At 55.7% G+C, this 12,833-nt stretch overlaps 1 protein-coding gene across 1 annotated transcript; it reads right to left on the bottom strand.

Annotated features, from left to right (window-relative positions):
- Positions 1-726: 726 nt before the first annotated feature.
- On the bottom strand, positions 727-9,122 carry TMEM51 (transmembrane protein 51). The gene is made up of 3 exons (XM_004678523.2): positions 9,055-9,122; positions 4,441-4,957; positions 727-2,629 (listed from the first exon to the last, which is right to left on the bottom strand). Exons 2-3 carry the CDS (start codon positions 4,776-4,778, stop codon positions 2,218-2,220), a joined length of 750 nt encoding a protein of 249 aa, XP_004678580.1. The 5' UTR covers positions 4,779-4,957; positions 9,055-9,122; the 3' UTR covers positions 727-2,217.
- Positions 9,123-12,833: the final 3,711 nt, after the last annotated feature.

The raw sequence follows: 12,833 nt of genomic DNA, 5'->3' as shown, positions 1-12,833 counted from the left end.
CAATCAGTGTTTTTGTGTCTTTTGGATAGATACCTAGGAGTGGGATTGCTGGGTCGTAGGGAAGCTCCATGTTTAGCAGCTTGAGGTGAGTGGGAATTCTTTCTGCTCGTTCACAGCCCTGCGGACATTCAGGATCCCAGGACAGGTGGGTACCTTCAAGAATTCTCCTCCCCATCTGTGCCCTTAAGAGCAAAGCCATGATGACTCCAGCCGGCACCTGGCACTCCCAGGCAGGCTTCTCACAGCCTCCCTTTCCGACAGAGGTGAACCCATGTTCCTCTCTTACATGCTAACTGCTCGTGATTTATTCTGAGTCATGTCACATTCTTCCCCATCATTCCGCCCTCCAAAACAAATAAGGTCCTCATGCCATATCCCCACAAGGAAGGGGGGTGTTCAGGGAGGAGATACACAGTCCCTCCCGCTTCTCATTTATAAGTACCTCTGTGGATGGCACCACCATCCAGGCCCATCTGGAGAGTCCCACACAATATTCTCACCTCAAACTCCTTAACCGAGTCAAATTTGCAAAACCACCATATAAGGCAACATCCTCAGGCTGCAGAGATTAGAGTCTGATATCTTGGGGACTGGTGGGAGGGGAGAGGCTATGATTTATTCCATTACATGCCCCAACCTCTTTCCCCCCTAGAAGGTCTAGGCTAGGCAGACACCTCAAAAAAGATAGCTGTAGGAGGGCAGGTTGGAAGCTCTTTTATTCACGTGTTTGTTGTTTTGTTTTATTGACATATTATTAATTAATATAAATGCTGAAAGAGCCCCTTTAGAAAGTCACTTCTCTGCAACAGTTATGACCTTACTACATTTGGAACTTTGCAATTCGCTTTCTTCTCTCCCCACTGCCCCCTTTAGGCTTCCCATGGGTCCCACCTCACCAAGAGTAACAGAAGCCCAGGCCAGAGAACTGCCCGGAGAACCCGGGTGGGGCCAGGCCAGCCCCGGCCCCACACGCCCCGCCGGCCGCTGCTCCCCTCGCTGTATCTGGATTTGCACTGAGAAAGCGGAGGGTTAGAACGTGAGGCACCTGTCGGGCGATTCCCTACCCAGCGGCTGCCCTCTCCTCCCAGGGGAGCTTTTCAGGAAACATCTGGGGCCCTAGTTGACGCTCCAGCCACGTTCCTGGCCAGGCAGACTCAGGCAGGCTGCATCCGCGGGCCCAGGCAGGAAGGGACAGTCTGGGCCCAGGTCTGTCTCCCGCTTCCCTCCACCCTCCAACCCAGACTGCCCCTTTCTCTTGCCGAGTGCTGCCCTCCATCCCACCAGGACTTCCTCTTGGGCACAAGTGCGGATGGGAACATGAACCCCAGTTGCCGCCACCTTGAGTGGCACAGCCGTGTTGAAGAACTCAGGCCCTGGAACCAGCAGCCTGGGTTCAAATCCCAGCTCTGCCACTTACCCGTGGTGTGGCAGACATGGGGCGCTTTGTAAGCCCAGCTTCCAGCCACGGGCACCGACGGATGGGGTGATGCCCCGAAGTGCCTAGCGCAGTGCCTGGCACAACTGTGTGCTCTGGACACATCATGCCATTCCTGCTGACCATTCCCCCTAAGTCAGGCCATGCTGCAAGAGCGGCCAACCAACTCAGGACCCACGTACAGGACATAGAAAATATTTTATTATCAAAAGCTCAGCTGCACGGCCTTTGAGAAGGTACAGAGTGTCTCACACAGCTTTCCTTTTCCACCGTGACGCGGGAGAGACTAGCAACATGGACCCCTGGACCCAACTAACTGGCCATTGTGAGCCTTGGCCTTTCAAAGAGCCACTGGCCTCACCTACTGTCCACTCCTGTCTCCCTTCATCCACACTGTGGCCGGAGCCTCCCACAGAGCCGGTCACTGCCCACCGCCGGGGGCGGCAGGGATAAAGCAAGACAAGCACAGCCGTCCACTGGCTTGACCCTTTGCTGAGGACCCCATCCCGGCTGGAGGGAGGCCGGGGCGCCACTGGGAGTTGAGGAAGGGCAAGGGGCAAATCGCTGCTCTGCACCCGAAGGGCCACAGTCCCACGGCCCCTGGGCTTCTCTCCAGCTGGAGGTCTGCAGACACAAGAGGCTCCGCCCAGCCGCCTGCCTCGGCCCCACCCATGCCAGTGTGCACGGTTCTTCCTCGGCTCAGCTGTGGCTGAAGTGGCTTCGTGGGGGGCCTGTTGGTGCGGAGCGTGAGCGGCGGGAGGGAAGGTGCGGGCGGCGGGGGTTCAGTCCGGGGGCCGCGAGTCGGGGGCTCTGTCCTGGGCCTCCTCGTACTGTGGCGGGGGAGTCAGAGGCTCTATGGAGGGCGGGGGGGCGTTTTTGTCCGGGAGGTTGATCCGAAAGTCTTTGAGGTGCAGCTTTTCGGACTTAATCCTGCGCACTTTGAGCGGCTTCAGGCGCTTGGCCAGCTTGGAGTTCTGCCTGTCGGGCGCGCTGCCCCGGCTGGGATCCGCGGCTGCGGGGGCCGTGGGGGTGCTCTCGTCCAGCCCCGTCAAGGACTCGTAGGACGGGAGCGAGATGCTCATCCTGGGGTTCGGGTCCCGGTCCCTGGCCTCCGCCCCCGAGTAGTTAGTGTTCATCACCTCCTCGTAGCTGGGGACGTAGTACCGTGAGGAGACCGCTTCCGCCTCTTCCTGGCTGCAGGCAAGCACAGACAGTGAGTTAGCCCGCGGGACCGGATGCCGGCCCTGGAACCCAGCTAGAAGAAAAGCCAACACTTAAGCACGGGTTGGAGCCTCCGGCAACTTTCTAAGGAAGTTCCACACACAAACCAATTCATCCTCCCGCCAGGATGCCGGAGGAGCTGGATTAGGGATGAACCGAGACAGGAGGTTAAGAGTCACGGAGGTTAAGCGACTTGCTTATCCCTAGGAAGTAGGAGGTCAGGCGGGACTGTCCTGCTCCCCTTGGGGGCACCCTAATCTAGCTGCTGCCCCTTGCTTCTCAGCCCCACCCGCCTCCACGAGGGTGGGCTGTTGCCCGCCCAGCTGGGTCTTTGGCTAAAGGCAACAGACAAGTTCATGGGATAACTGCTAGGGTGAAGCGAAAGGTGTGTGGGCTAGAGAAGGACTATCTGACGTGTGAAATGCACAGACATGCTGAATGACGCATTGAATCACCCAGAGTCTCAGGAAGACCCAAAGGGCAGCCAGGGGCTGGCCTCCCTCCGCTGACTGTCAAAGAGAAAGCCCACTTCCCAGCGCTGAGGACAAGTGGGAAGTCTGGCCCGTTTTCTAGAAGCGGTGTGGCCCATCGCGGATCCTGGCTGTCCAGGGAAGGCGAGTGTGTTCCCGGCGACGCTGGGTGACGATGGCGGCTGATCGTCCTTCCCTGCCCTCCTCTGTATTTCCTGAGTTTTCTAGAATGGGTTTAACTTTTCCCAAGTAAAAATAACTCCCTCCCTGCTGTAAAGATAAGCCACGTAGAAAGTTCAAACAACACAGGAAGAGTGAATGAGGAAAATAAAAGCACCCAAAGCCTTTCCTCCTGGAGATAATCATTGCTAAGTCTGCGTGCACGCTACGGACACCCCTAACCCACAGCCACGGCCTGCAGTGCCACCGGGCTCTCCCACGGGCTCTGCGTTATAAACGCCTTTCTCAGCTAGGCTTGCACACTAGCAAATGGAGCTCAACAAGGGCTCGGAGCAGCCACGAGCTGGCCTGTTGTCATTTAGCTCTGCGATATGTAGCTTGTTTCTCAGCCTTTGCTTTACTGAGAATGCTAGACACATTGGCGTGACGCCTTCGCACTTAGGTGCCCGTCTCCCAAGGACGAGCTCCTGGGAACAGAAGCCACGGCCCACCAACCCGCCGCCAGCAACGAGTGCCCGCCAGCTCTCAGCCCCGGGCTGCCTGGGCCAATGTGACAGGCGAGGAATACCAGCCTCTCCCCTTTGCAGCCTCGTGACTACCGAGGCTGGGCATCTACTGCTCCAGCACCCCAATGCTGGCTTGCAGCTTTGTCCATTTCTTTATCAGTGTCTTCATGCCTCATATTCATCTGTAGGGGCTCCTTTTATCATGGGGGGGAGGGGTCAACCTTCATCCCCTGTTCCTCAACTTATCATTTATCTCTTAAACTTGATCATGGCTTTTTGGGTCCAACAGAACACTACCCCGAAGCTTTTCAATGCAAAGCACATACGCACAGCCAGAGGGTGGACGGGCAGGCAGCCAGCCTGTGGGCTCTGGCGCCCCTATGTCTGTGCCACCTCCCTGGGGGTGTCAAAATCTTGGTACACCTGTTATCCCACTTACCCATTTTCTGGGGGGACGGCGATAGAGGTGTAAAGTTACGCGCGAGCATATAAACTGCTTACAGAGCCTTACTGGGAGCAGTGGGAAGGGAAAACCTCCTAGAGGTTTTCCTGCGGGCAGGTGCGTGCGTGCGCATGCGCGCCACTGCCGGCGGGCTCGCGTCCATCCCAGGCTGGCGCCGCGGCTCACCTGTCTTCCTCCTGCGTGTGCGGCTCGGCCCCGGCCTGCCGCTGGATGTGCGCCAGCTCCTCGCCCTGCCGCTGCTTCCTCTTGTCGCGGATGCTCAGGCAGATGGACAGCAGCAGCAGCATGACCCCGGCCCCCACCAGGACGTAGGCCACGGAGAAGGTCTTGCTCTTGAGAATGCCGCTGCCGATCTCAGTCTTGTTCCCTTGAGCGGTGGGCTTTTCCGTGGTGCTGAACCCCGGCACCAGGTTCCACATGGCCATGATGACCCCGAGGACCAGCATCCCCAGGCCGATGGCTGTCAGCGCGTAGTGGGAGCCGTTGGCCTTGGACTGCGCCATGGTGGCAGGGACAGGGTACGGCCGGCTCGATTTAAATAAATAAATAAATAAAAAGCAGGAGCACCAGCAGCAAGTCCTTCAAGGCACGAAACAAAACCCCTAGCACCAGCAGCTGGTTCTCCAGGGCTGGCTTCAGGCAGACGTGAGGCATCCTGGGGCAACGGCTGCGGCCGCGAGGTCTGGAGGGAGAGCAGAGAGGAGACGGAAACTCAGTTCTGACCCAGGATGCCCTGTGGGCACCGCGCTGCGTTCTCGCGGAAGCTGAGGCCCGGCCGGGCTCGCCTCTGCTGCATTCTAGATGTCTTACGTGCGGGCGCGGCTCTGTGAGATGTAGGAGGTCACAGATCTGCCCACCCCACCCGAAAAGGGAAAGCCAGACCCTTCCCTGCAGGAGGCCAAACCGGCAGAGCTCTGGGACCGCAAAGCAGTTGGGAGTTTGAGAACGCGCGGACGTCTCAGCTCTCTCTGGGTCCGTGTGAGCATGATGGTGGCGGGAACCGGGTCCTCAGCTGCCACAGAGATGCCTGGGCCAGTGGCATCCATCAGTGACAGTCCCCGTCCAGACAGCCCCTGGCGGTCTGCTCACCTCTCTCCGTGGCCCCGTTTCCTGCAGCAGAAACCCAGCCTGCCCTGGCCTGCGCCTCCCACTCTCTCTGGCCCTGCTTGCACACACCGCCAGCGTTTCTGCAGCCCGCATCACCCCACTCGGACATCCAGCCCTTCTTGTCCTCCCACAGCCCTCCCCTCCACACGTCCCCCCCAGCAACTGCTATCGAAAATCTGTCTCATTCGGGTGCATATTCATGTCTGAGCCTGGAACAGAGTAGGGACTCCCAAGCTCTCTGGAACCCCTGGACTGAAGTGGGCCCTGCAGAAGAGGCTTTCCGCAGCCACATGGAGTGTCCTTTTCTTAAGTGGCAGAACCTGCACATACCTCCTCTTAGCAGCTGTCCCCAGCTGGACCAAAAACCCAGGTCCCAGGAAGCAGCTCAGCAACCTCAGGCGACAGGAGCTGCTGCCTGGGCACACAGCTGCTTGCTGGAGGGAGAGTGAAGCAGACAAGCTAGTCACCCCCAGGGGCTTAGCTTAGGCCACTTGGAGCGAGGCCCGGAGGGAGAGCGAGCAAGGAGCCTTGCTGCTTCTGCTCTGTAGGTTACTCCAGCAACAGCAGCCTTTGCAAAATTGCGAAACTTTCCAGATGTTTAGATGGGCAAGGCCCTGCTTTCGATTTGGCGTTCTTGCTGATCTTTCCAAAAGAACAGCGAACCAGGCCTCTTGAAATTTGATGCTGCAGAGATATTTTCTCATCAAACAATGGGCTGCATTGGAAACTGTCTACTTTGTTAGAAAATACTCTAAAAATATTTGGGATCACATCCTTTACCGGCTTGAAGTCAGTTCCTTCTTTTTTTAACTCAACAAACAATTCTTGTGCATCAGCAAAGCAGCAAATAGGGCCCGGGAGAGACAGTGGTGAGCGAGTTAGGATTAGGGGGGCTGCCAGCAAGAAAATTGCCCACAGGGAATATTGGTAAAGTGGGGAGAAAGTACAGGGCTGTGGGAGCAGGTGGCCGGGGGTGGGGGGGGAAGTGCCATGTCATCATGTGTCCATGCATGTGTGTGGGAACAGCTAGGAAGTCTCAGGACCCACAGTGTACGTTTCTCACGCTGTCACTTTAGGCCAGTGAAGGGGAGGGCAAGGGGTTGGTTCTGCATGTGGGTCCAGACCTGGCTCAGAGTGGAAGCAGGAGAGGGAGGGCCCCCCTTCCCTTCCCTCCCACCCCCACCCCCGCCATCAAGGGCCTGTCAGGAGGGTTGCGGACATGGGAGGCTGATGGGATGCTTTTTATTTTTATGTATACAAGAACTGGGGCATAGACAGGCGCGGGGTGTGGGAGGATTCCCCAGAGACAGAGCGGGGAGCAGAACAGGCAGATGGACTGAAATACACTGTTGAGAGGAGCAGCAGGTGAGGCAGGAGAGGCCTGCTGGGCCATGCGGGTCACTTTTCTGGCCAGGGATGGAACTCCCGCTGCAGTGGCTGTGGACAGCTTCACAGTGCTGCGCTTTAACCTGTTGCACCACCAGGGAGGGCCCAGGATGCTTTTTAAAGCAGTGACCCAGCCACTGGCTTGCCCTCCCGCTCTGCCCTTGTTAATTCTCAGTTCAAGCTCAGCTTCCCATTGTTGAGTGAGTGAAACAGAGTCCAGGTAAGAATTATAGGCAGGATGAAAATGTCTCCATGAATACATTTTTGGCCTGTTCTCTCGTCAAGGATCAAAAGCAGGTGGGTGATAGTGGCCTGGTGAGTGAGGGTGTTGGGATGGGCATGACACACAATTCTTATGGACGGTAGGTTTTGGCATTTGTGGGTCAGAAGTTTTAAACATTTTATACCTTTTGGTTCTGCAGTTCTCTATGCAAAGAGAAATTAGGTGCAAGGTAAGATTATCCATTATAGCTCTATATGAGTGAGAAACTAGAAGTCACTTCTGTAACCAGTCCTCTGGGTCTGGTTAAAAAAACATGGTCCACACACTTGGAAAAATATGGTCAAGGCAGCTAATGACACTTTAAAGTCAAACAGCAAGGTTAAAAGAACAGGTTGAGTGTGATTCTAATTGTAATACAATTCTACACATAGATATGTCTGTTAGGAATATAGAAGGGAAGAGATTGGACGATCCTGCTTGTGTTAAAATTAGAGACACTGGATGTTCATATACACAAACACATATATAACATTTCTAGATGATTAGTACCTTCGAAACTTGAACCAATAATTGCTTCCGAAGATGGGACAAGTTGTACTTGAGAAGTGTGCCTTTTACTCTTCCCGTATTTTGAATGTTTTGATGTCAAAATGTGTTGTTGCAAGGCAACATGGTTCAGAGATTACGTGCAAACCTTGCAGCCAAGCAGCTGGGTCCTGTTCTGTATTTTCCTGGCTGTGTGACCTTGGGCAAGTTACTTAACCTCTCTGTGTCTGAGGCCCTGCAGCTGTGAAATGAAGATTGGGCTTTCTAGCCATCACTTGCTAGGGGACTTGTGACAAGTAAGAGGATGAACATATATGAAGCGTTTGAGCAGTATGTGACGGGCCATACAGTGAGTTCTTACAGAAAGGTTTGTTAGTAAATATTTTTAAAGCATTCTCACTGGAGAGAGATCACTCAAATGGAGCAAAAATTGGTTCTTTGGGATGGTGTGAAAAAAAAATCTCAGCTATTACAATGTCTGTATCTTTCCACAGTATAGAGATATCAGTTTACACAGTACAGTATATGCTATATCTGTAGTGTTAAAATTGTGTGGGGTGGGGAGCCCTGTGAAAAGAATGTCAAAAGTGCTCCTTAGGCCCTCCCTGGTGGCGCAGCGGGTTAAAGCGCAGCACTAAGAAGCTTAAGCCACTTCCTCATGAGTTCGATTCCCGCCTGCCCCGGAGGAGATCAACATGGCGAGGCAGACCTCTCCTGACCCGCCCGCTGCTCCCCTCAGCAGTGTACTTCATCGATCTGCCTGTTCTGTACCCCACTCTGTCTCTGGTGAATCCTCTCACCCTCCGCATCTCTGGCCTGTACCCCAGTTCTGTATGAATAAATAAATAAATCTTTAAAAAAAAAAAGTGCTCCTTAAAGGATGTTAATGAGAAAAAAGGGAGAACACACTTCAATTTCAAAACACTCAAGCTGTGTATGCTAAGATGTTTATAGTTTTCTTAGTGTACAGGGGTTAGAGTGATATTTAGTTTCATTTTCTAAATGGGGAGAAGGAATTAGAAGCCTCGAAGCCTCAGAAGGGTTAATGTGTTGTTTTTCAAATAAAGCTGAAAAATGAAGGCTTTAGTTTGGGGGTTCATGCAAGGTGAAGTGTCCATCCGTTGCTTCGATTCTCCACCAACACCACCCTCCCCATGGAGACCAAGTGTCGATGGTCAGCTGGGGTTGGGACCAGCTCCCTGGGGTCCAGCGGTGGCCATTCATCTCCCCCTGGCTTGTTGACCCACGTTATATTTAGTATGGTGTTCTTTCCCTTCCAAAAAGATGGAAAGAAGCTAATTTTATGCATAGAGGATTTGGATCATGTGACTCCTGGATGTCCCTAACTCAGAGCAGGCCTGACAGGCAGCCTGGCATCCCAGCCTGACCAGACTCACCTCTGGACCCCAGAGGTGGACCCTTCTCTGCTCATGTTCTAGGGGGCCTGAAGGGATAAGTGAATGACCGTACCGCTGGCTTTTTGAGAAAAAATGTTAGTAGCTAGGAGTGGTACCAACCTGTTGTTAGCTGGGGAGGCTCCGGGAAGCTGTGACGATTCTTCATGCCAACATCTTGCATTCAGGACCCAGCTGTGAAAAACCAGAGAGGTTAGGTAAGCTCTGAGTATGACCCTTTGAGGTGTTCGTGGGGGTAGGGGCATGCATTTCCTTTGCTTTTCTGGAGGGGAGGGGAGGCCCTGGGGTAGGAATGTGCAAAGAAAGTTGGCCCAAAAGAGGCCAAGGGGCGTCCTGCGTCTCGCTCCTGCGTCTCGCTCCTCTGCGTGAGTCCCGTGCCCATCCTGACCCAGCAGAGCCACGAGGGATTTCCCTGCAGTGAGGGGAGCATCAGGGGAAGGGCGTGCTCAGGGTAGTCAGAGCTCCGGACACCAGAATGTTCCGTCTTGCCGAGACCCGAGTGGGGTGGTCATTCCAGCCCACGCCTGGCCTGCAGTCTGAGGACCTACTGCTGAGACACGACTCAAGTAAAGACAGAAAGTGGCGCTGCTCTGGCCCACACGGAGCGAAGGGTTCCAAGTGCTGTGGTCAGGCCTCCCCTTGCCTCTTACCCACCGAGGCCCCCAAATCCCGTGGCACCAGGCCAGAAGCCGGCAATCTGACCCCGCCCCTCACACGGCCACGAAGCTCTGCCCGCGGGCCTGCTGGCACAGCTCGGCTCCGGAAACGCCGGGCTCAGGGCCTCACTGGCGGAGCTCCGGCGGGAGGAGGTGTCTGCTAGCCAGGCTGGCCCCCCACAAAGAGGCTCCTTGACCATTCTCCCTGCACCCCAGCCTCCTCCTGCCAAGCTGCATAATTGGGAAAGGGATCCCCGGCCTCCCTTGCAGGGAGCCAGGCTGCACTACATTCCATCACAAAGGAGGGATTCAGCAGGGCCTCTCGGCCAAGTTTCTGTCCACAGTCACTCTTGTCACCGAGTTCCAGTCCCATGAGTGGGGGTGGGTGGGGGCCGGAGACAGGCTATGAGCCACCAGGCTGCTGTGGAGGGAGTTTCAGGTCATCTCCGGGGGACGGAGGTCAAAGGCATCAGGTTCCTGTCCTCTCAGAACAGGTTCTGGTAGCGTGCACCCAGGAGAAATGAAAAGCCCTGTGCCAGTGAGTCATGAGAGCGAGGCGAGGCGGGGAGGGCGGGCTGAGTCAGGGCGAGCGAGGGCAGAGGAAGAGGAGGGACGTGAACAACTCCGCCAGGCAGGATACGGACAGAGCAGTCAGAACACCAGCGGGGGCGGCAGGAAGGCCGCGGCCACTGAGACACGGCATCCAGCCCGCAGCCACCCTTTGGGGCGTGATGAGCCCCACTGCGCCTGAGTTTCAGAGAGGTTAAGTAATTTGCCCTGGGTCACACAGCAGCAAGCACTGCCAAGTCCCAAGTCCCGCTGACTTGGTCACGGCCTGTCTGTCCTTGCCACACCAGCTCTCAGGGCCGGGCCCTGAAGGCCACGTCCTGGCCGGGATGGTCAGGGCACCGTTCCCCCTTGCAGGGGCCTCCCGCCAAAGCAGGAGGGGTGACAGGTGTGTCTTCCTTTAAAAGTAAAATTTATAGGCCCTCCCTGGTGGCGCAGCAGGTTAAAGCGCAGCACTGAGAAGCTAGAGCCGCTTCCGCATGAGTTGGATCCCCGCCTGCCCCGGAGGTGACCACATGGCGCGGCAGACCTCTCCTGACCCGCCCGCTGCTCCCCTCAGCAGTGTACTTCACCAGTCTGCCTGTTCTGTTCCCTGCTCTGTCTCTGGTGAAGCCTCTCACCACCCCCGCACTTGTGGCCTGTACCCCAGTTCTGTATGCATAAATAAATAAATCTTTAAAAAAGAAAAAAGGAAAATTTAGAGGGTTTGAGTCCAGCACTTCCTGGGTCTTTACTACAAGGGCTTAGGGGGACACACAGGGGAGTGAACGGAGGTTCAAGCAGGATGTCAGGACGGGCGAGAACACAGAATGTGACCTGCGCAGGTGTGGCGGGACCAGCCCCTGCGTGACCCTCTGACAGTCACTGGAAGGTAAAGTCACTGTCCAGGGTCACACGGCCAGGACCAGGCAGGGAGGTCAGTCGACTGTAAACCTGCACCTTGAACGACGACGCAGCCGGACAGGGGGACAGGGCAGGGGTGCTGGGCCCACGAGGAGCGACACTGAATCTGAAGAGGGGGGTGGGCGGAGAGAGGGGGGTACAGAAGCAGCTCTGCAGGGCTTTGAGGCGGATGTGGGCCTTCCTTGGGCAGAGTTTGGGGGTAGGAGGAGGTGGCGGGATTTCGTGGGAAGGTCTCAGCCTGCACAGAGAAGGGCGACAGGTCATCTCCAGAGGCCAGAGGCTGCTTCCAGACCCCCAACGCAAGACACGGGTGGACTCGACAAGGCCCAACAGCCCAGGCCCCTTGCTAATGCATTTAGGTGTCGGCGAAATTAAGGCAACCACATTCGCGGGGTGCTCTGGACCCAAAGCACAAGAGGCAACCAAAGCACCAGCCTCTGCACTTTGAAAGCGCGACATAGTGTCTGCTCTACGTGCCAAGCCAGACACGGGGCAAAGGGCTCCAAGTGCTGCCAGTCAAGCCTCTCTTGCAGCATGGACCTGCCTTAGATGCCGGGCACTGGGGACCCAGTCCCAAGGGAGGTCAGCCACAGTCAGCGTTTCTTGGGTAAAGTAACATCTCTGCCTGTTTCCCTGTCAGGACAGTCCAGGGCTCCTGGAGGCAGGACCGCAGCCAGAGTCTGGTCACGGTCAACTCAAAGCGAGTCTGACACCTTGACCCTTGTCCAGGCTCTGGGAGCCAGCCCCCAATGGGCTCCCATGCTGGCAGGCCAGGCTGGGCACAGGCCCTGTCCACCACCTGGCCTCCTGGCCCCGGCCCCAGCCCCGGCTGGGCAGCAACAGAAATCTCTGCTTCTGTTTCTTGGCCACTGTCGGACTAAGTGCCCGACACGGGTTAGCTAGTTTTATTCTGCCCTGTGCAGTGCGATTATCCCCACCTGGCCACGGGGTCATTAAACACACCCAGGCACAGAGAGGGTGAGCAACTCACCACAGGTCTCACAGCTTAGCAGGGGGTGCCCCCAGCACCACGTTTAGAGCTATTTCATCCACCAGGGGACAAAACCCTGCCTTTCATTCAGGTGTGGTGAGCCGAGACTGGACAGGGCAGAATCTCTGTTGAAGGACTGGCCCTAAGCCCTGCCACCGAGGCCTGAGGAGGACATTGAAGCGAGATGGCACAGCTGACCTTCCCTGGCCAGAAGTGTTGTCCCCTGCACTCAGCCAGGTTAGGGGGCCGGGGCTGGGGGCCTGGTGGGGAGGCTGCAGGCTACTTGCTGCTGCTGGGCACTGGGCAGCTGGCCAGGCCCTCGTGAATGGGGCGCTTTTGGACACTGCTTTTGTCTTGTGCTGCCGGCCTTTCTGGACAATGACCTGCTTTGTTTGGTTCCTCTTCCCCAAGATGCATTTCTAAAATTCAAATTAATTTTTTTTTTACTGAAGTGACATTGCATGATAACATTATGCAGGCTTCAGGTGCATCATGTCGGATCAACAAGAGTATCTGCTGTGTGAAGTTCCCCACTGCTGGCCATTATCCTTCACACTGACACGACCTCTTGTTCCAAGGCAACCACCTCCACTTCTTCCCTCTCTGATAACCACAAATTGACCTTAAACGTCAGAAGTTTTATTTATGTTTTATGTCACTAGTCTGGCTTATTTCACTAGGCATGATTCCCTGGAGGTCCAGCCATGTTGTTGTAGAGGGCAAGGTTTCATCTTTTTGATAGCTGCATAGTACTCCATTGTGTA

This window comes from Condylura cristata, unplaced genomic scaffold (assembly GCF_000260355.1).
Source record: "Condylura cristata isolate star-nosed mole 26May11 unplaced genomic scaffold, ConCri1.0 scaffold00008, whole genome shotgun sequence".
In the NCBI taxonomy this organism is placed as follows: Eukaryota; Metazoa; Chordata; class Mammalia; order Eulipotyphla; family Talpidae; genus Condylura; species Condylura cristata.
The sequence above is the reverse complement of the archived record's forward strand: the minus strand, read 5'-3'. Positions and strand labels throughout refer to the sequence as shown.

Bases quoted from the DNA above. Each gene is read 5' to 3' on its own strand.
- TMEM51 (XM_004678523.2), bottom strand. From the start codon at position 4,778: ATGGCGCAGTCCAAGGCCAACGGCTCCCACTACGCGCTGACAGCCATC. The intron at 2,630-4,440 runs GTGAGCCGCGGC...GCTTGCCTGCAG, and splicing joins CACACGCAGGAGGAAGACAG to CCAGGAAGAGGCGGAAGCGG.